General features: G+C 58.7%; 2 protein-coding genes across 5 annotated transcripts in view; one reads left to right on the forward strand and one right to left on the reverse strand.

Moving 5' to 3' along the window:
* The first annotated feature begins 3810 nt into the window (after positions 1-3810).
* On the forward strand, positions 3811-8287 carry ANKRD63 (ankyrin repeat domain 63). The gene has a single exon (XM_070405085.1). It carries the CDS (start codon positions 4174-4176, stop codon positions 5326-5328), a length of 1155 nt encoding a protein of 384 aa, XP_070261186.1. The 5' UTR covers positions 3811-4173; the 3' UTR covers positions 5329-8287.
* Positions 8288-9150: 863 nt separating this feature from the next.
* The window catches only part of PAK6 (p21 (RAC1) activated kinase 6), a 38646-nt gene continuing 26961 nt past the window's right edge, over positions 9151-20835 (reverse strand). For all 4 annotated transcript variants that reach the window (XM_070425249.1, XM_070425233.1, XM_070425242.1 and 1 more), the window contains 8 exons: positions 20614-20822; positions 19139-19783; positions 13662-14159; positions 13405-13538; positions 12964-13090; positions 12730-12855; positions 12142-12276; positions 9151-10709 (listed from right to left, as the gene is read on the reverse strand). In XM_070425249.1, the coding sequence (XP_070281350.1) occupies positions 10542-10709; positions 12142-12276; positions 12730-12855; positions 12964-13090; positions 13405-13538; positions 13662-14159; positions 19139-19783; positions 20614-20817 (2037 nt within the window). In that variant the 5' untranslated portion in view covers positions 20818-20822 and the 3' untranslated portion in view covers positions 9151-10541. The remainder of the gene's footprint in view (positions 10710-12141; positions 12277-12729; positions 12856-12963; positions 13091-13404; positions 13539-13661; positions 14160-19138; positions 19784-20613; positions 20823-20835) is intronic.

Consider the following 20835-nt stretch of genomic DNA (forward strand, 5'->3'; position numbering starts at 1 on the left):
GTGGCATCATCCCCCTTGTTGTGCCAATGACTGCGCAGGGGTAGGAGGGCTGTTTCCCCTGCCTCTGAGCCAGGCCTGGCAGAGTCTCTGAGCCCCTGGTGTGGAGCTGGGAAGCCCAGGAATGGGGAAGGAAACACAATCCTGCCTCCTGAGGGGCCTCTGCACACCACGCTGGAGGCTTCCCGGCCCAGTACCACCTCCCTGCCTCTGTTCTCTTAGAAAAGGGCCAGGTGCCCCCGGGGAAATACCAGTCTCTGGGCCTCGGAGATGAGTTAATTTCTGGCATCAGGGGATGTGCAGAGGAAGAGTTGCCCTCCCTCGGGCACTGGGCAGGTGAAGGGTACCTGGGTTCCATTCCTGATGTGTATCTATGGGGCTGGGGCAAGGTTCCCTGCCCACTTGTCATGCCTCAGTTCACCCTTTGAAGGGTCCCTACCCACTTCCCAATCCCAATGCTGATTCAGTTGCCCGAGTCCCCTGTTGACTCACCAGCCCCCTGCACCCCCACAACCTTCAAGCTCTCTAGATCTTCCAGCCTCGTGCCACCAGGCCCAACCCTGCTGAGCTGGTGCAACGTGACAGGGTGAGGGGGTTGGTGACACTTGAGGAAAGAAGCAGGCCTGGGGGGAGGGGGCCAGCGGCAGACAGTGACAGACTGCAGACCTGAGCCGCCTCTGCTAGGAAGTCCTTTTGCCAGCCTGGGGCCTGCAGGGGGAGAGGATCAGCGGGTGGGAGGGGAGGGGAGTGTGGAGCGCCTGCCTGCCCCCTGCCTGCCTCAGCTCTATCTCCTGTCAGCCTTCAGCTCCCTAAGCGACAGCTTCTAATTCGGGCTCTTGGTGCCTCTGTGCTCTGCAGCGAAGTCTCAGCCTTTTTTTCAGCTTTTGCTATTTCTTTTCTGTTCAGAACATATTGAGCCCACAGGAGGGAAGTCAGAGTAAAGGCTCCAGGGCCAGAGACCTGGCACCCCCCCCCCCCCCCCGCCAGCCTCCCTACCGCCACACACACACACACACACACACACACACACACACACACACAGGTCAGGCCTGCTTGGCAAGGCCAGCTGGGGGAAAGGGAGCCAAAGAGCAGCCAGCATGGGGCTCTCCGACAGGCCAGGATGAGGCCCTGAAGGGGACCTGCCTCAGCGCCTCTTCTTCCACGGAACTGTCCCCTCCTCCACACTCCACAGGGACATAAATGAGACAGAGTTGACTCAGGGAGGCTTGGGGGAGAGGGGCCTGACTCTTTAGGACCCAGTCCGTGTTCCTGCTGCTTCTCTCCTTCACCTGGGGGGGGGGGGGGGGGGCGGGGGGACAACACTGCCTGGGTGTAGGGTGGTCTGCCACACGCAGATTCCAGAGATGCCCTCTCCCCTGACCCTGAAAACAGAGAAAGAAGGGAAGAAAGCAATCCCTCAGGGGGGAGAAAGGGGAAGTTGAGTCACAAAGGGAAGAAAAGCGTTTCTTCTGCTGTCTGAGTAAAGAGAGAGAGCATTCCCCATCCTTATGGGGGCTGGAGAGTCTGTACGCGCCCTGGGCGACAGCCAGGAGGGGCCCCCAGGTCTGAGGGAGGCACTGAGCTTTCTGCTTGCTGAGTAATTGTGCAGCTCTCTTCCTGACACTCGAGCAAGATCTTGCTCAAAGCAGGCAGGGTGGTATTATCCACTTCATTTTGAAGGTGGGGATATGCAGGCCTGGAGCCGCTCTGCTGGTAAATGCCTTCAGGCTGGGACTTAATTCTGATGTTGAACACTGTGCCCTTTCTGTGACACCATGAGAGGAAGCTGGCAGAGCCCTGAGCAGAGGGATGAAAAAATGCAAAGGAAAAAGAGTATATGCAAGCATACATCACATGTTCCCTCAGGACAGAGTGATCTGGGAACACCTGCTCCAGGGCTGGCCCCCATGGCAAGTGGGCATCCCTGGGGCCTGGGAGCTAGAGAGAAGCAAGAAGTTCAGGGTGCAGGGCCATGTGCCCACTTTGCCACCCAACCACCGTCTTCTTCCTAGAGGCAAATCCTCTGCCTGCCCCATACCTTTCCCCAGGCAACTCCTGCTGCAAAGCCTTTTGTCACTGCTCTGCCCAGGCTAAGGACACTGTTATTCTTCCCTTAATTTCCTGTCTTTCATAGGGAGGGACCCTTCCAAACAGCCTCCAACACTGTCCCTCCTCCCTCCATGCCCTTGCTTCAGTAAGCCCGTCTGGAATGCCTTCTTCCTTGTTTCTTAGCAGCCAGATCCCATCCCACGCTTCCTTGATGACCACCTTGGAAGCACTATCCTTAGAAGATTTCAGAGCCCTCTCTTCCCAACAACTCCACCTTTTCCTTTGTCTTTACCAGATGTGTTCCGCCCTCAAGTGATAATCTCCACTTTTTATGTCTTGGTCCTGTCTTCCCCCTTGAGAGGGGAGGTCTTTTCTATCCAGAACTGAACTTCTGTTTCTGTATTTCCCACAGCTGGAAACAGTTGGAAATCTGGCTCACTAAAAAAATCTCAGTAAAATCTGTAGTTGGTACCTGATTCACTTCTTCCTTTACAAAAATCCATTCCAACCCTACACACCCTCCCACATCCCTTCAGCTCTGAGCGCCCTGACTCCCCTCACCGGAGGCCTGCCCGCCCCGCTCTCCAAGGCCACCACCAGGGCGGCCCACCGGAGGGAGACTGGATGCGGTGGTTTCCAGGGCAGCCATTGCCATAGAGACCCCCCCCCCCCCCCCCCCATTGACTTGAGCTCTCTTCTCTCTATTGGAAGGGGTCAGGTAGCGGACAAGGTCCGAGCCTTGTGGTCTAGGGGTGGTGTTATGCTGAAGAGGGAGCTGGGAACTGGGGGAGCCTTGCGTGTGTCCCTTGATCATTGCTCTTTCCCGGAGGGCGCCTGTCCTGAAGCGGCGAGGAGGCGGCGCCCGGGAGTTGCTACCGTGGCTGCAGCACTCCGGGATCCGAAGGCGCCCGCTCCGCCTGCTTCTCAGCCGCCGAGAGCTGGCAGGCGGGCACGTTGTAGGGGTTGGAGACGTCTGAGATTGGCGGGCACCCTCTCCTCCCACCCCCACTCCGAGTGAGCCTGTGCGGGAGGAACAATTGTGTGTGCGTGGTTTGCGACACTTCGAGTGGCAGTTCCCAGCCAGACTGAGCGCCCCCCATCCCGCGCACAGCGCAGCTACTCCCTCCTCCGAGTTACTCCCAGCCCGCCTTTCGCAGCCACCCTGGCTCGCTTAGGGTCCAGTTCTGCTCTCATGGGGCACCATTTCCTTCCACCCGGACGGCTGGGGGCAACCCGCGGTCTTCCCCGACGGCCCCGAGGTCCCACCAGTTTCTAAAGGGCCCAGGGCAGCGACTCCGCCGGGCAGAGGGCGGGGAGAAATGACTGACTTTTGGATTGGTGCCTGTGGCCCACAGCGAGCAGCCCCCGCAGCCGCCGCTTAGCCCCAGGGGAGCGTGGAGGAGGAGCCACTCCCCCACCTCGAGGCCCACGGAGGTGTGCGGGTCAGGGGCGGTCTCCCCCACCCCGTCCTTTTCTGCCTTGATGGTTGAGCCCGCTTCCAGGGCAGCCATTTCCAGAGAGACACCCCCCACCCCCCAGGCTACAAAGCCAGGTATCCAGGTGGGCGGCGGCTCCCGCGCTGCTGAGCCCCCCACGAAAGGAGCAAGCGCCCCGGCGTGGCCCGGCCCCCGCGAGAGGGGAGGAGGCGGAGGAGCGGCGCTAGCAGTTAGAGGAGAGGCGCGCCCCGCCGGGGCTAGAGGCAGGCGCGGAAGGCGGGCGCCACCGTCTCAGCAGGGGAGCGGGGGCTGCCCCGGGTGCGGGTGAGTGGCGCGGCTGCAGGCCACGGGGGACTGAGGCTCGCCGGACACGAAGAAAACAGCGGGAGAGTCAGGAGGGGGCAGAGTTTCGGCTCCAGTCCTCTCGTGGCGGGCCAGGCGCCGAGCGTGGAGGAGCGAGCAACCTACACCTCCAGGCAGGCGGGAAGCCCGGGGAAGGAGCAGCGTGCGGCGCAGTTGCGGCAGAGCAGCGGGAGCAGCGGGGGCACGAGAGTGGGCAGCTCAGGAACCTCGGCCGCAGCCGCCCACGCGGAGAGGGCGCCACGCCAGAGCACCGGAGGCCGGCGGGGCGCGGGAACAGGGGCGCCCCCGTGCGGAGCTGCCGGGCCGCCTGGGTGCGGCGGCCGGTGCCATGCTCAAGCCCAAGGACCTGTGCCCCCGAGCGGGCACGCGCACCTTCCTGGAGGCCATGCAGGCGGGCAAAGTGCACCTGGCCCGCTTCGTGCTGGACGCGCTGGACCGAAGCATCATCGACTGCCGCGCGGAGCAGGGCCGCACGCCGCTCATGGTGGCCGTGGGGTTGCCGGATCCCGCGCTGCGCTCGCGCTTCGTGCGGCTGCTGCTGGAGCAGGGCGCGGCCGTGAACCTGCGGGACGAGCGCGGCCGCACGGCGCTCAGCCTGGCGTGCGAGCGCGGCCACCTGGACGCCGTGCAGCTGCTGGTGCAGTTCAGCGGCGACCCCGAGGCGGCCGACTCGGCGGGCAACAGCCCGGTGATGTGGGCGGCGGCCTGCGGCCACGGGGCGGTGCTCGAGTTCCTAGTGCGCTCCTTCCGCCGCCTCGGCCTGCGCCTCGACCGCACCAACCGCGCGGGCCTGACCGCGCTGCAACTGGCCGCCGCCCGCGGCCACGGAACCTGCGTGCAGGCCCTCACCGGCCCCTGGGGCCGCGCCGCCGCCGCCGCCGCGGCTCGGGGCTCCAACTCCGACAGCCCCCCTGCTCGCCCGGCTCCCGCGCCCAGCCCGGAGCGCCGACGACCGAGCCCCCGCCGCCTGCCGCGGCCTCTCTTGGCGCGCTTTGCGCGAGCGGCCGGCGGCCACGGCCACGGCGGCGAGGCTGGCTCTGGGGGCAAGAGCTCGGGCCGGCACCGGGCGCAGGGGAGCGAGCGGCCCGAGCTGGGCCGGAGCATGAGTCTGGCTCTGGGAGCTGTGACGGAGGAGGAGGCGGCTCGCTTGCGGGCGGGAGCCCTGATGGCCCGACCACACTCTCCCCAGTCGTCGGGGACCGGGCGGTGGCGTTCGCATGAGGTGCTGGAGGGAGCGCCGCCTTCGACCTTGGCGCAAGCTCCCATCGGCCTCAGTCCGCATCCCGAGGGCGGCCCCGGCTCCGGCCGCTTGGGTTTGCGCCGACGCTCCACGGCTCCCGACATCCCCAGCCTGGTCGGGGAGGCACCGGGGCCCGAGAGCGGCCCGGAGTTAGAGGCCAATGCTGTGCCGCACTCGACGCCTGGGCCCCAGGCTTGCCAGGCTGGCACGGAGGAGGCCGTGGTGTTGCATGATCAGCGGTAAACAGCATAGAGGGCGAGCCGAGTTCCCTGCACCTGCCTGCCTCTGCTCCACTGGGATTTCTCTTTCTTCCAGCTCCTCTCTTTCCTGGCAATTCCCCTCCCATCTGACCCCACTGCCAAGACGAGTGGCCTTCTCTCTGAAAGGGACCCCTATTATTTCTTTTTTGTGCTTGTTGGTATTTTTGGTATTCCCTGCCTAGCCCCACCTTCCCTACAGCCTGCCTTTCTTGTCCGGAAAGGCTGGTACCATGGGCTATAGCCTCCCAGGAAGATGGACCCCCGCCCCTCCACCCTAAGGCTCAGTCCTGAGTCTGTGGCTCCTGCCTGGTCTCCTTCCCATTGTCAGGTTCCCCCACACCCGGGCAGCCAGGCCCGAAGACTGAACCTGTACAAGGGCCTAGCCACCCCCTCTCCCAGGGATGCTGACAATAATGCCACACACGACTTAAGCTTCCCTTTCCCTTAAGTTGGAGAAGGGGAGCAGCTAGGTGGGCCTCAGAGACCAGGGCTGATTAGGAAAGAATCACGAGGTTAAGTTTTCCTGGGGAGACACTCCTGCCCCAGGACAATGAAAGCCTATCTTGGAAGTGGCAGAGCCCCGGTGTTGACTGCTTTTTGTCCCTGGAACCAGCTTCTGGGTAATTGCAGTTCCTCCACCTCTTCCCCAGGCCCGCCCAGAATTCATCGTCGTTGACAATGCGTGGTCATTGCCCCAGCCAGCGCCCACCCCGCCCATCCCAGGCTCCGCTACATTTGAGCCCCATCTTTGAGGTCTCACCCCTCCTGGCCCAGCCTATTTCCTCTCACCCTCAGAGGCCTGAAATGAAAAGGACTTAAGCACTTCTCCCGCCCCCACCGCCTCCCAGCTCCCGCATCCCACACCATGGGGTGCTCCTGCCGGTAGAACGGTTGCGAAGGTTTTGCTTAATTGTATTTGTTCCAATCCTCAAAGAGCTGGTGTTTTGAGCCTTTGTATATGAAGCAGAAAGCAGCAGGTCTGATCCGAGGCTTAAGAACCTGACAATGTCTCTTTAAATAGAAGCTCCGCGAGGGGGATAATTGACTTGAAGTGTTTGCCACGTTAAACGGCGGCGCGCGGGAGTCGGAAGCCCACACGAGCCCGCAGGCCCGGGTTTAAATTACATCAAACTCCGGCGAGAGCCGGGAGGGGGCTGTTAAAAGGCTCCTGCCTCTCGCTGGGCTGTAAATGGAGGGCAGGGCGGATGATGGATGCTAGAAGTCGAGACCAAGGACCCCTGCTTCTGCTCCAACGCGTGGGACGCAGGCCCGGCCCCGCTTCATTGCTGGGCAGATTAGTGAGTCAGAGGCAACCGCAGAGAGGAGGCTAAAAGCCCCTTCCCTGAGGCCGGGTCCTCGTTCTGTTCCCTCCCTCGCCGCCAGGCGGGTCTGGCGAATCACGTGCTCTAGGACCCTGCGGGAGCGCTAGCACTTGTATCTGTGCACCTAGCCTGTCAGGTAGAGGCGCGTGGGGGCTCTTTCTGTGAACCCCGAAGGTTGAACGTGCACCCCTTTTTTACCAGCAGAGGGGTCTTTGCAAGACGTCGATCTGCTCGTCTTTGCAGAACGGATGGTTTCTCACCAGTAACTCTAAGGGAACTGCCCAAGGAGAGAATGACCTGTGCTGAGAAATTGGGCCTGGGGATGAGGAGCGGCTCATGTGGGGGTAGATGTCAGATAACTCCCCAATCCTTCCACCTTTCCAGGCCCGTGAGGCCGCCAGGGCCCTACACTGGACGTGATCTCTGGTGCCCTCTGGTGGCAGCGCTGCGCCCTAGCTCGGAGTTTGGACTTACAAGTTTTATTTGGGATCACCGCTGTCTACTTCTCCCTCCGTGTGCATTTACCCATGGAATCCTCAAACTCTTGTAGTATATTAAATCCTTATACTTGAAGTCATTTCACAGCAATGAAGCGAGGGACAATGAACAAACACTTCGCATTTGGAGTAGCGGGAACCCAGACCCGTCATTAAAGACCCCAAGATCTTCCAAGTTAAGGTTCTGTGTTCTGAGCGGTCCTGCTGTCTTCTGAAAAACTGGAGCCCCCAAACCCTCCCTTACGACCGCTGAACCTGGGGACCTACCGATTATGCATTGTTTTTGTTTTGTTTTTTTTCTGACGAGCTTTGCTTTTGTTTGGGGGCATTTTGCCCTTTCCTCACTTCTTTCTTCTCAGACATCTGTCTGGGTGGTGGGTTAACAATACAGAAGCTCCTGAAAAAGCTAGAGGGGGAGGGTCTGGGGAGGGATGGGGGTAATTGGACACCCCAAGTGCAAGCTCCTTTTTTTCTCATCCTTGCTTGCTCACTTATTCCAACTGTGTTTAATTTTCATGAAATTTCTAATGGCCTAAGAATACAAACATTTTGGCTTCAAAACACCATGAGGTCGGGGTTGCACATTGTGTTGAAGGTGCTGTATCTTTCAAGTGTCACTGATGGGACTTTGGTTGAATGTCACCTTGCGCCTTCTTTATTGGGTAAGCAGCCATGAGGGTTGCTCTCCCTGGATTTGCCCAGGGCTGGGTGGTTGAAAGTGATGTTTCTGAAAAACACAGCCGATTGTTCCTGCCTGAACTGAATTGTGTGTCCGACTGACTTGCTGTTCTTGCAGATTTCTTACCAGGCCCAGCTCCGTGCAGAACTTAAATGTTTTACCACATTCGCTTTCCTGAACTTCCACTCATTGTCAGCCCCAAGGGCGTTGGGGCTGGGGTCCTCTCTAGCTCTCTCCACTTTAGAAGATTTTCTAAACATTTTGCTTTTCCAATTCTCGTTGCTTTTGTCATTGTGAAGCGTTACCCATGCCACTGGAGTCTGGTCCTCTAAGGTCAAACTCAGAACTGGTCTGTGTGAGGCTAACTGATGTATGCACATGCTTTTGGGGTGACACTGTGTGGGGTAAGGACTATTAGAACTCAAAAGAATAATAAATCCAGTATTGTTCAGTTTCAAGAACTGGCCTCTCTTTGCCTTACCAACCACTCCTGACTGTGGGCTCCCTCTGGAGAGGTGCGTAGGTACACTTGCCTCTGTCTCTGCCCCTCCCTCTGTGGCTGCCTCCAGAAGGTCAGACTCAGGTGCTGTTTCCGGCTGAGCTGGTGGCACTAGGGCCCTCGGACCAGGGCAGCTATCTAGCTGGGAATGTTATGCGGAGCCGGAGATGGTCTGCATGGCCCCTTGCTCCTGGTTAGGAGGTTTCAGTGAGCCCTGGGTTAGGCGGTAGGATGCTTCCAGCTCTTAACTCTCAGGAAGTTAAGTACTGGAATCAGTGTCAGAGCTAGAAGTTTCAAGATAATTTCATCCACTCACCTCAATCCCAGGACTAGAACTCCGGTTTCTTAATTTCCAGCCACTGCACTATCAAAACTCCTCACTGTCTCCCTCAAAACAGAGACAGCTTTCTCATTGGAAGCAGTGCCAGGCCCTTCCTAGGGACAGCTCGAGGAGAGCAGCCTTTGACTTTCCGGGGAGGGAGAAGCTGCTGCAGAGAGTGGTCATCAGCCCTGGTGGCTGCCCCCAGAGCCCATGTAGGGCCAGCAAGCTCTCGGCCCTTGGCCTGGCTGGGCTCTTCTCCCTGGGGAAGGAGCCTGTTTCCCAGCTCTTTCAGTCCCAAGGGTATTTCACTTCCTGTTTCTCCCATTCTCTGCCCACACACCACCAGGGAGTTGGGTTTTCTATGGACTAGCGTGGCCACTGGGAAGCTCCCGCTGGGGAGGAGGAGGGCCACACTAGACATCCACTACAGAGTGTCCATTCAAAGACAACTCAGCTCCACTCCTAGAGACAACAGGAAGTCCGAGGTTTTGAACACTCAGTTTAATTTAAAACAGGCACAAGTGCAAACAATTCACAAAAGTTTCTAGGGAAGATGCTTTTGTTTTTAAAACTGACCTTTAAAAAAGTCCTTGTAATTTTCTTTTTTTTTTTTTTTGCCCCAAATCAGGCCACTAGGGAGCAGAGAGGAATCTAAAAATATGATCTAGATTGGGCCCAGACACCTGGAGTGCTTCCCTGGGCTTCCCTGTCTCACAATAGCCCTGAAGGTGGGGAAGGAAGGAGGACAAGAGACAGGTGCCCAAGGAGGCAGTGAGAGGCAGATGGTTTTCACAAATGGGGTGCCCAGTCTCTTGACCTGATGGAACCCCGGGAGCTGGTTCACCTCCCCCAGACCAGGATTTTGAAAAGAAGGGTCCCTGATGTCCTGGTGATTGAGATGAAGCTAACAGGTAAAATGAAGTTTCTCCGACTCCATAGCACGGGAGAAGCTCGGAAAGCTGCCCAGCCCTCCAATGTGTCGGCCTCAATACAAACCTCTTCTCTGGTCAGGTAGAGACGCAGGACTTAGGGGTGGGAAGCCATGCCAAGGAAGCAGGTCTCTTCAGAGCAGAACTCAGTGGGAAAGAGGATGAGGGAGCCTTACTGAAGGGACCAGGCTGTCGGGGTGACCTTCACACACACATACACACACACACACACACACACACACACACACACACACGAGCACTTGCATCCTGTAAAGTGACACCACCTTTACCACCAACCCCCCAGTATTTCTCTTTCACCCAGCAAATGTCCCTTCTGCTCCCATGGCCTACAGGCAGGCTGTTCACAGTTCGGAGCAGGCTGTGCATGGGAGTGTTGTGTGTTGGCAGTGCAGGTGGGTCGGGAAGCAGGTGCAGGTGGGACTGTGCCTTCAGGAAGTCAGACACAAGGGAAGATAGATAGACTTAGGTAACAAAAACCTCCCCCATGGCCCTCCCGAAACATCAGGGTTAGGAACTGGAGCTGAGAACAGCAAGAAGCCTGGTAAAGACAGGCACTCTGCCCTCTTGGGTGGCCTGGGATGCTGCCTTAAAAAAAACACACGCAGCAGCCATTTCTGCTGTGTTGGCTGTCGTGGCCAGAAGTGCTGGTCTCCGTGTTTCTTAGAAATATCCCTGTGCAAATAACAAAGGGTCATCCTGAAAAAGGGGTCTCCATCATCCCAAAGGCAACTGGGGACTCTCTTGGGAGGGGGAGAGGCTAAGGGGCAGGTCCGGCCTGGCCCAGTGGGCAGAGGGGCAGGAGGGGGAGTTTCACATTCAATCTTTGGAGAGAATACTGAGAGGATGAGGCAAGCAGGCCCTGGCGGCGAGCTGGCTGCCCCGTGTCCCCTGCCTGTGGGCACAGGCGGCAGGCGCACTCGGGTGGGCTCAGCAGGTGGAGGTTGGCTTGCGGTAGAGCTGGATCAGGGGGACCAGGCACTCGGGGAGCCCAGTCTGCAGCAGGAAGGGATGGTCCAGGAGCTCCTGGGCCGTGGCTCTCTCCTGGGGGTCCCGCACCAGCATCCGTTCCAGGAAGTCTCGCAGCACTGGGGAAACCTGTGGAGACAAGGCAGTGAGATGAAGCGACAATTTGCAGTCATTTTGGGGGGACCCATATGCCTGATCCCACCATCATGTGAAAGTCTTAAGTTCTTTCTTTTCTTACTTCCTGCTTCCTCCCAGGACCAGCGCTTCTGGGATTATCAAATAGGTAAAGAAAATCAGCATTAGTCCAGGAAAAGTGGTCAGATCGCCTCCAGGGGGTGCTGCTGAGCAATGGGATTAGGGCACCTGGCGTGCTGGGGGGGGGCGGGGGGCGGGGGGCGGGGGGGGGGGGGGTTGGACTCTAAATACAGACCATTCCACACCCTGTTTCTTTGGGCTCTCTCAGCGTTCAGGTTCCATGGGAAGGGGCATGGGATTGGTATCAGTGATCCAGTTCTGGGTTTATCTCTAATCTCTGGCAAATTGCAATTTTCTCTAGGCCTCCGCTTTCTCATCTGCAAAATGGGCTAATGTCCTTGTTCTGTCTGCCACGTAGGACTTTAGTGAGGACAAAAATGAGGTCAGGGGCGAAGAAGTGTTTTTGGAAAATAGAAAAGAACGGGGGGGGGTGCTGAAAAGAAAGATTTCTTTATTGCTCTAAGACTTAGAGTCTAAGTCAAAGTCTTGTATTGGTTCTTTTTGAGCCAATATCTTGGGGAGAGGCTGAGTCTTGGCTCTGTTACAGAAGGCTACCTCCTCTGAGGAATTAGTCAACTAGAACTCTCCCCTATCTGCAGTGGTCTCCAAGGACCAGCTGTCTCTGAGGCATTCCTGTCTGTCCTCCCATCTACCAGTAGCTGTGTTGGGGCCACAGGTCTTGCCATGTGGGGACGGGGCTTCAGCACTCTGGGACACTTCTCACTCTGGCCACTAGGTGGTGGTGCCGTTTTGCAGCTTTGTGCTGACCTGGCCAGGGGTGGGGTGGAGGGGGCGGGGGAGGGCAGGCTTGTAAGGACTGCTGGTTTGGGTAGATTAGGTTGAAAAGGGTTACACACACACACACACACACACACAGGTTTTAAGGGAAAAACTAGCTCAGATGTGGTCAGAATGTGCAGTGAGGAGGACAAGCCGATTCCCTGCGATGGACTGGGGACACTGCCATGGTACGGCTCCCCTGACAGAAGGGGTTGAGGTGTTCCTGCTCAGCTTCTCTAGATTCTTCTCCAGAGCATCAGGGATTCCTGGAAGCATTGCTTTCCCTTCTCTCGGGCTCCTAGCAATCCCTTGCAGGTAGAAACTTGTCAGAGTGACCATGGGAGTTTGCTTATAGATGTGGCTCCACACCCAGGTGCAGGTTTCATATGGAGAAAGGGGTACCTCTTCCAGCATCCCAGACCCTCTGGCTTCTGTGAAAGGGAGAGGCTGGGCTGGAGGCCAGGCTCTGGTCCTCTGAGCCTCAGGAAGCATTCGGTCTGTGGGGCCACACTATGCACCGACTGACCTTGTGGGAATTTTTCAGCTTGGGTGGGGAGCTGTCCCGGAGCCTCTTCATCGCTTGCACTGGGGAGTCGCTGAAGTAGGGTGGCTCCCCATCCACCATCTCAATCACCATGATGCCCAGAGACCAGATATCCACCTGCAGGAGGAGAACGTCCCTGACTCCACTGGCCAGAGCCTGGCCCCTTGGTCGCAGCACGCTGCAGTCCGGGGAGGCCACAGCTGGTCTCAGTTCTCCTTAGTGAGTTGGCCTCCTTCCCGGCCACTGGCCCTGTGGGCAGTTACTTCCTGCACGAGTGACCTTGACTAGGGACACAGCGGTCAGCCACTCTCTGAGAAAGGACATCACACATGGGGAAGCCTGGCCATACCCCTGGCCCTTGAGCTGAGGGCTAGCATTTTTGGGACCAGTTTGTGGCAGCAAAGTCACAGGCAAGAGCAGATGCATCCAAGAAGGGACAGTGGGCAGTGGGGTAGGGACTGAATAAGTGGGAACCCGAGAAACAGGGCTATGATGGAGGGGCCAAGAGTGTTAGAGCTGTGTGTTCCCAAGCCTCTTCCGGGAGGACTGGGGCGTGGAGGGTGGGGTTACCTCGGTGGCGTACAGAGACCTGGAGATCACTTCAGGGGCCATCCAGTAGGGCGTTCCCACCAGGGACTTCCTCTTAGGGACATCTTTGCTGATCTGAGCACAGAATCCGAAGTCTGACAGCTTCACCTGGGGTGGGGGTAAGAGGGAAAAGGGAAGTGGTGAATTAGGAGGAGGAGCTATGCTGGGAGCAGGGCAGTGGGGAGCATGGGTGTGCCAGGGTGGGGAGGGTCCTACCCTGCCATCCAGGGTCAGCAGGATGGAGTCGCTCTTGATGTCCCGGTGTATGACGCCCTGGGCGTGCAGGTACGCCAGGGCCTGCAGCACGGCCTCACACACGGTGGCGATCTGCTCCTCGTTCAGCCTGGACAGGGAAGGCAGGCCCACCGTCGGGAGAGAATGTTAGCTTTGGCTGGGAGCCCCTGGTACCAGGCCCCACAGCCCCTGGGCCTTGTGTGTGGGAGCCCAGACCTGGCGGAAATGGGCCTGGGCCTAGGCTGGACACCTCCTGCCCTCCCACTCCCCTGAGGCCCTCGGGTCTATGAATCCAAACAGACAGGTGAGCTCAGGACGATCTGATAGTTCCCCCAAGTCTGCTGGGCCCGAGGCTGCCTGAAACCCTTCCAGGGCAGTGGTGGGGGCAGCCAGCACTTGGGACCCAACCCTCCAGCTGCCCACCTGACTTGGGAGATGATGTCCGTGAGGGCCCCGCCCTGCAGGAACTCCATGAGCACCCACAGCTCCTCGCCCACCAGGTAGCTCTTGTACATCTCCACCACGTTGAGGTGCTGGTAGTCCCGCATGATCACCACCTGGGGGCAGGGGGGATGCCTCAGTGCCGGGTAGGACCCACCGCCCTGCTTGTACCTGTCCGGCCTGGCTCGGTGTTCACTGCCCATCCCAGATGCCCGCCCACATCCACCCTCTCCTCCCACCTCATTAAAGAGCAGCTCCCTGCGCTGCTGCTTCCTGAGGTCCATCATCTTGACGGCCACCTGGCGGCCCGAGTGCTTCTCCCGCGCCAGGCAGACGATGCCCGTGGAGCCCTCGCCAATCTTCACGTAGCTGTCCAGCAGCAGCCGGGGGTCACCCTGGTCCACCACCATCCTGAGTGCAGCCTTGAACTGCTCGTGTGTCACGATGCCCGTGTCCTCACTGGCCAGGGCACCCTTGGCTACTGCGGGGTCCTGGGGCAGGTACAGGTTGCTGGTGCTGATCTGGGCGTGCCGGGTGCGGGGGGAACCAGCAGGGGAAGACCGGCCTGTAGGAGGGCCAGCGGCTGGGGCTGTGCGGAGGGACTTCTGGGGGCTGCTGGTATCTGAGGTGGTCAGAGGGCTGAAGGTCCCCATGGGCTGGTCTGCGGGCAAGGACTGGGCCTTGGCCACCAGGCTTGCGGGGGAGTCTTTCTGTGGTGGCCGGAATGAGGAGTTGGGCTGCAGGGAAAAAAATAAAGAGACGGAGAGGGGTTTGGCTGTGAGAATGTTTGGAGCGAACTTCCCAGAGGCAGAGGGTGCCTGCTGGGACCCCCAGACATGGGCAGGGTTAGGCAGGGCATCACACCAAGTTGGGGAGGTGCCACAAGCAAAGATTTTCAAACGGAGCTGAAGCCAAACCACAGTTCTGCTCAGGAAACCAGCCCCCATGGCTCCCAGCTGAGCAGACCAAACGGGAGCCTCTACAGCCAATTTGCCTGCTCCTGGGAAGACAAAAAGGCAGAGTCCCTGGGGTGCCCTTATGCTGGGTGTTTCTTCCTGGGGAATTGACAGTCAGGCCCCAGGAGGCCACTGGGAGGCAGTCCCCCCTCTGCTGCAGGGCTCCCTGGGGAATCTGGGTCAGAGGCAGTGGCTCCCATGGCTCCTCTACCCAGGGCCCACGCAGGCGGAAGAAGCCCTGTGGTGTTCCCCACAGAGGACCACAGAGCCATGTGTCCATCGGGGGGGGGTTTCCAGCCCCCCAGGCTGGGGATATGGTTCCAGAGAAATCCAAACCCCATCCTTGGGGCCAGGGGTCCCGGGGAGGTTTTCTAAGGGCTCCCCAGAGGAGCCCCTCCACTTGCTCCCAAGCATGGAACTCCTGCCTGAGGACCCCCCACAAGGAAGGGAAGGTAGGCCTATCCTGTGGGCAGGGAGCGAAGGTGGCGCTGAGTGGCAGGCTAGGCCCACCCCTGGAGGCTTTGAGGCTCCTTGCCTTTCTGGGTCCAAGCTCTCCTGCCAGCCCAGCCAGGAAATGGCCCCCTTCTTGGGGTTCTCCCCAGGCAGCTGGCGTGTGCAACATGAGTAAGGATTTTGTGGGTTGTTTTTAAAAGATAGATTTGTATTGATTTCAGAGAGAGGGATAGAAACATCAATGATGAGAGAGAATCACTGATCAGCTGCCTCCTGCATGCCCCACACTGGAGATCAAGCCCACAACCCGGGCATGTGCCCTACCAGGGCTTGAATCGTGACCTCCTGGTTCATAGGTCGAAGCTCAACCACTGAGCCACACTGGCCCAGTGAGGATTTTGTGCTTTTAAAAGGGGCACAGGGAGAGGGCCCTGTATAACCTACAGGGGACCTTCAGGAGCTGCAGACAGGCTTCTTGGAACTTCTCAGATCCCATCACATCTGGTTGTCTAGGTGCCCAGTGGCTCCTGTCCTGATTCCTGGAGCTGAATCAACTTCCAGGAAATCTCAGGCAGCCCGCTTGGGCTGAGTTACTTGGGCTGGGGAGCTCTAAGTCTGGGCCTCAGGCCCACCCGGCTCAGCCAGCGCCTTTTCAAGCTCTTCAGCATCCCGCCCCCACCACGGTCCTAGGCCTTGTCTAGGGTCAGGGTGTCCCTCCCTGCAGAGTTGAGAGCCCCGCACTGACGTGCCTGGGACAGGAACGTGGGGTGGTGGGGCCAGGCTTGGCCTTCGCCTCAGCAGGGTCGGGTCCCAAGTGTCCCTTCGTCAGCCCTGCTGCCTGTCTCCACAAGGAGGCAGCTTTTGCTTAATGCAACCCCAGGAGGGGACCAGATGAAACTTGCTAAACCACCCCAAGAAAGGGAAAGGAGACAAACATAAAATTAATGAGTTGTTATGGGTTGTGGACTAATCTGGAGTTGCGGTGTGACTGAGACCTCTTCTTGAGCAGGAAGCCGTGGGCAGAGTCCTGCGTGGACTTACAGTGATGCCTCGTTTTCCCTCCTGGGCCACGGTGACAGCACCAGGCTCTCTAGCTGGGGGCCTGGGGGCTGTACTGTATGTGCCCCAAAGACAGAGGCCATGTCATGATATTACAAGAATAATAAAACCATACATTAAGGGCTTAACACTTTGACAGGGGCCTTCAAGACATTGTCTCCTTTAACGCTCATAACCCTGGGGGCTGTCTTACGATCCCATGGGTACTACCATCACATTTGTGATGGGGAAAGAGGTAAACTTGCCAGAATCACGAAGTCGTAGGTGGCAAGGCCAGACTTCACCCCGTCAGCCCGACCCCTCACCCCTATGCTATAGTCTTGTTGGTGTCCTGTATCATTGGCATACAATGGAGTACATGGTACACAGTAGGGGCTTAACCAATGTCTGCTGATTATTGAGGTCCTTTGACTTGGCCTTTCTGCCTCTAAGCAGAACCACTTCCAACATCCCCAAACTTAGAACCGTCTTACCTCTTTGGCCCTCCTACCCCCACTGAGGTCTTCTTTTGCTCTTTAGCCAAAGTGAGTGGCCACAGACCAAGCTGCCTGGGCCGAGTCCCAGAGCCACTGGGGCCACAGGCCTCCTGCAGCCACTCCTGGCACACATGGCCACTGGCAGCCTGACCTCTCGGGCACCAGTGCTGCCATGGAAGCTGCTGTCAGTGTCCAGAGCCAGCCCCTGGCATATGCTGAGGGCAGAGGGCTGGCTGCTGGCTTGGTCTGGGGGTTCCTGGGGCTTCCCGTCTGAGGTAATTTGTCTAAAGCAGTGGTTTTCAACTAGGGGTGACTTTGCCCTGCAAGAGGCACTTGGCAATATCTGGAAGGATTTGTGGCTGTCCCCTCGGTGGGGTGCTGCTAGCGTCTAGTGGGTAGAAGAGTGGGGACACTACTAGATCCTACAGTACATAGGACACCCCCATGCCAAAGATCGTCTGATCCAAATGCCAACAGTGCCGGGCTAAGAAGCCCTGGCTCAGAGCGGCTTGGGCCCGGCTTAGAGTTTTTCTCTAGTGCAGTGGTTCTTAACCTTCCTAATGCCGCGACCCTTTAATACAGTTCCTCATGTTGTGGTGACCCCCAATTTCATTGTTACAAATTGAACATAATTAAAGCATAGTGATTAATCACAAAATCAATATGTAATTATATATGTGTTTTCCGATGGTCTTAGGCGACCCCTGTGAAAGGGTCATTCAACCCCCAAAGGGGTCGTGACCCACAGGTTGAGAACCGCTGCTCTAGAGACATATGCCCAAAGCGCTGAGAGGGAAAGCACACGGCTGGATTGGAGCTGTGGCATCTCCAAGCCCAAGACAACCACCCCCTCCCTCACAGGTCAGGGCCCAGGCCTGCACACCCAGCAGCAGTGGCCCGTGGTAGGTACTCAGTAAGGTGTGCAGGTATGGGCAGGCTAACAGAGGCTGTGGGGTGCTGCTAGGAGCCCAGAAACATGCATGCCTGTGCCCAGACACCCCCTCTCTCCAGATCCCTGAAGCCCTCCCAAAGGACTCCCAAGAGGCCAGTGAGTGATCCCGTTCCCGTTCTCACCTCCCAAGCAGTGTGCCCTGTGCGGCTCCCACCCTGGTTTTCTGGGGAACGTCTCCATTCCCCTCAGCTCACACGTTCCTTACATGGACGGGTGCCTCAGGCCACAGCTCCTCTGTTTGCCCCCCAGACCCCCACCCCACAGGGGATACCAGCCCACTGTCCTCGTCCCAGTGCAGGGCTGGAGTGCACAAAGCCCAGAGCTTTCCCTGGGTGCCTGGGGCTGGTGGTCACTTAGAAAGGTTGAGGGTCCAGGCCACTCTCCAAACTCCCCAGCCCCGTCCAGGCTGGACCAGACTGGCACCGTCACTGAGGGGGGAGGACTCAGGCTCGTCCTCCTCCAGGAAGGGGAGCCGCCATCCCTGAGCCGCCCAAGTCTCTCAGGTCTGCCTTAGGAGTCTCGTGCTGCCGCCTAAGCTCACTTCTGCCGGCCCCTCAGGAAGGAGCTAGAGAACAGTGGCTGCCAAGACAGCGAAGCCCCCTGAGCCAGGCCTCTGTGCCTTCCTTCCCTGACTCACTCCCGACACCTGGAGCTGTCTCACCCTCTCTGACTCAGGCTTCTGACTAAAATGGGAAAGGATGTCACCACAGACAGGATGCCATAGGGCATGTAAGAAGCGCATTGTTCTCTGCCTGCCCAGAAATGTCACCGTGGGGGCCCCCTTCACCGCTTCCTTTCTTACAAGAAAAATATGTGCGTTTTAGACTGTCACACAGGCCAAAGGCAGTCCTCCCGCTACCTCCGGACGCAGGCCAATTCAATCCTCTAGCTTCTCATATGGCACACAAACTTGAGAATAAGTCATTCCAGAAATGTTAATGACACAAAACCACCACCGCTAAAGGAAGCGCAGGTGGGCGGGTGGGCATGGTCACCAGAGGGGGCGAGCTGAGTGCCGAGGGAGTGGCAGTGCAGGAGCCTCTGCAGACCTCAGCGGAGGCGGAGCCGCGGAGCCTCGGGCCAGGTGAGGGATGGAGGCGGAAAGATGGTCTAGAGGAGGGAGGCAGGATGCCCTCCTGCCCGGTGCTGGAGCCCCTATTCTACTGGGGCCTGGGTGGGGGTTGCTGGGCCCGGGGGCAGGGGAAGGTCTGGGCTTTTGTAGTTAAAAATACTGCTTTTCTTCTCCCCCTGGCCGGCTTGGCTCAGTGGTTGAGTATCGACCTGTGAACCAGGAGGTCACAGTTCGATTCCAGGGCATATGTCCAGGTTGCGGGCTCGATCCCCAGTAGGGGGCATGCACGAGGCAGCCAATCGAAGATTTTCTCTCACCATTAATGTCTCTCTCTCTCTCTCTCTCTCTCTCTCTTTCCCTCCCTCTCTGAAATCAATACAAAGAATATTTTTTAAATGCTGCTTTTTCGGGGGGTATCTGCCAACCACACCCCAGGGGGCAGGAGTGGAGGCTGGGTGTACATAGCTCCTCTGAAGCCCCCAGGAAAACGACCTGGCTCACAGTCTGACTCACACATGCTAAGCCTTTGGAGGACGAGGACTCAGTGGTTCAGGGTAGAATCCTCAGTGGAGGCTGAGCTGGTGTCTTGATTATTTTGTTCCCTCATGCTGTCCCCCAACCCACCTCTGTACATGGGGAAGGCCAGGCAGGGCCTGCGCGCCAGACATGCATTCATTCCCCAGTGGACGCCTGCCAGGCCACCTCCCAGCCTTGCGGAGAATGGCCGGAGGCAGCCCCGCCGACCTACCTTGCTCTGTGGTGCGGGGCCTGGCTGGCTGCTGCTCGGAGGGGCTGTGGCAGGAGTTGACAGGAACATGCTCCGGAACAGCCTGTGCTTCAAGCTGCTCTCCTGAGTCTTAGGGCTGGGGCTGCCCTCCCCGCCCGGCCTGCCCGCAGCAGAGCCCACCAGGCAGGACTGTGGCCGGGCCTCCTCAGAGCCATGCCTGACAGCTTTGGCCCCACGCCTTCCCGTGGCTGCCGGGGGTGAAGTGCCGGGTGGGGTGCTCTGCAGGCAGGCACCCAGCTGCAGGCAGCGCTGGGTGGCACCCTGGAACTCGGCGGGGCCCAGGGACTGTGCCTTGGTGGCCAGCCCATTGGGCGGGACCCGTGGACTCTGTGGTTCTGGCCATGGCACCTGCCGGCGGCCTGCGGGTGCACCCCCATTGCAGCTGAGGTAGAGGTCAGTGCGCTCAGACTGGGGGCTCTGCAGGTACATGTCCGGGTCCGCAGTCCAGTGCTCCTCCCCCAGCAGCCCCAGGGACTGTGCCCGCCTCCGGTTGGTGGGGCTGTGCCCGCGAAGGGTGTTGGAGCTGATGACTGACAGCTTCTGGATGTCGTTGAGCAGCCCCGAGATGTAGCCGTCTGTGGGCACAGAGCTGCCCCGCACCACAGTCTGCAGGAGAGAGGAGAGCGTGGGTGAATGGCCGATTCGCGCCAGGGAGGGCAGCCTGGGACCAGGCCCGAGGGCCTCCCTGGGGGCCTCGAGGAGGAACACCTAAGGACCTTGCCTGCTGCGTCATCCACCCATTCCTTAAACTTCCAGTCATTTACCCGGGCCCATGGCAGGTCAGGCCTGTGCTGGTGCAGAAATACAGGGAAAAGGCCCATTTTCATGGGGCTCGAGGTCCAGCAAGGCACATAGGTGAGTAACCACGGGTTACAATCCAGAACGCCAAATGGTGTGGGCAGCTGAGCTTGGGGAGCCGAGGGGAACCACGGGGACAGGACCACCTACGATTCTCCAGCTCTGCCTGTGGCCTTCTGGGAGAGGAGCCCTCTGAGGAGGCAGGGACCAGGCCGGCGCCCTCCTCCGCACACACTGGCTTTGTGGCCTCTAAATCCTGACCCCAACCCCTCCCAGGTTCTCGGATCTACCCTTCTTGACCCAGACCACTAAATCCCCGAGTCCCCCAGGGGCTGCAGGTCCAATATTGCCTGGGCACGCTGATACGAAAAGGTTGTTTGTTCTTATCTGACATTCCAATGTTCTTGGGCAGCCTGCATTTTATTTGCTATATTTGGCAGCCCTACCACCCTTTAGAGGACTCCCCAGGCTCCTCCTCCCTGGGTTACCCAGGGAGACACAGGGCCGATGAGCAGGGAATGAAAACAGCGGCTAATTGATAGCTGGTAATTAGGTGGTTCCTCCAGGTGCCTTTGTGGTTTGGCCAGACCCGGGCGTCTGCGGAGCCTCACTCTCCCGCCGCCGCCCACCTTACTTACCTTCATGGGCTGGAGCTGCACCCGCGTAATGCGCGAGGGGTCCACCACGGGCTTGGGGCGTCGGAGAGTGTCCAGGATGTTCTGCCATTGAGGGGGGAGGCCCACAAACTTGCCTTCTTTAGGGTCAAAGGAGGTGTGGACGCGGTGCTGGAAGTTCTGTGGGGCTGAGATCTCAGGGCGTTTCTTCTTTTTCTTGCGGAACATGGTGCCTGTGTGGGAGGG

Source organism: Myotis yumanensis, unplaced genomic scaffold (assembly GCF_028538775.1).
Source record: "Myotis yumanensis isolate MYYU_CA2020_CCGP unplaced genomic scaffold, mMyoYum1.0.hap1 SCAF_1, whole genome shotgun sequence".
NCBI lineage: Eukaryota > Metazoa > Chordata > Mammalia > Chiroptera > Vespertilionidae > Myotis > Myotis yumanensis.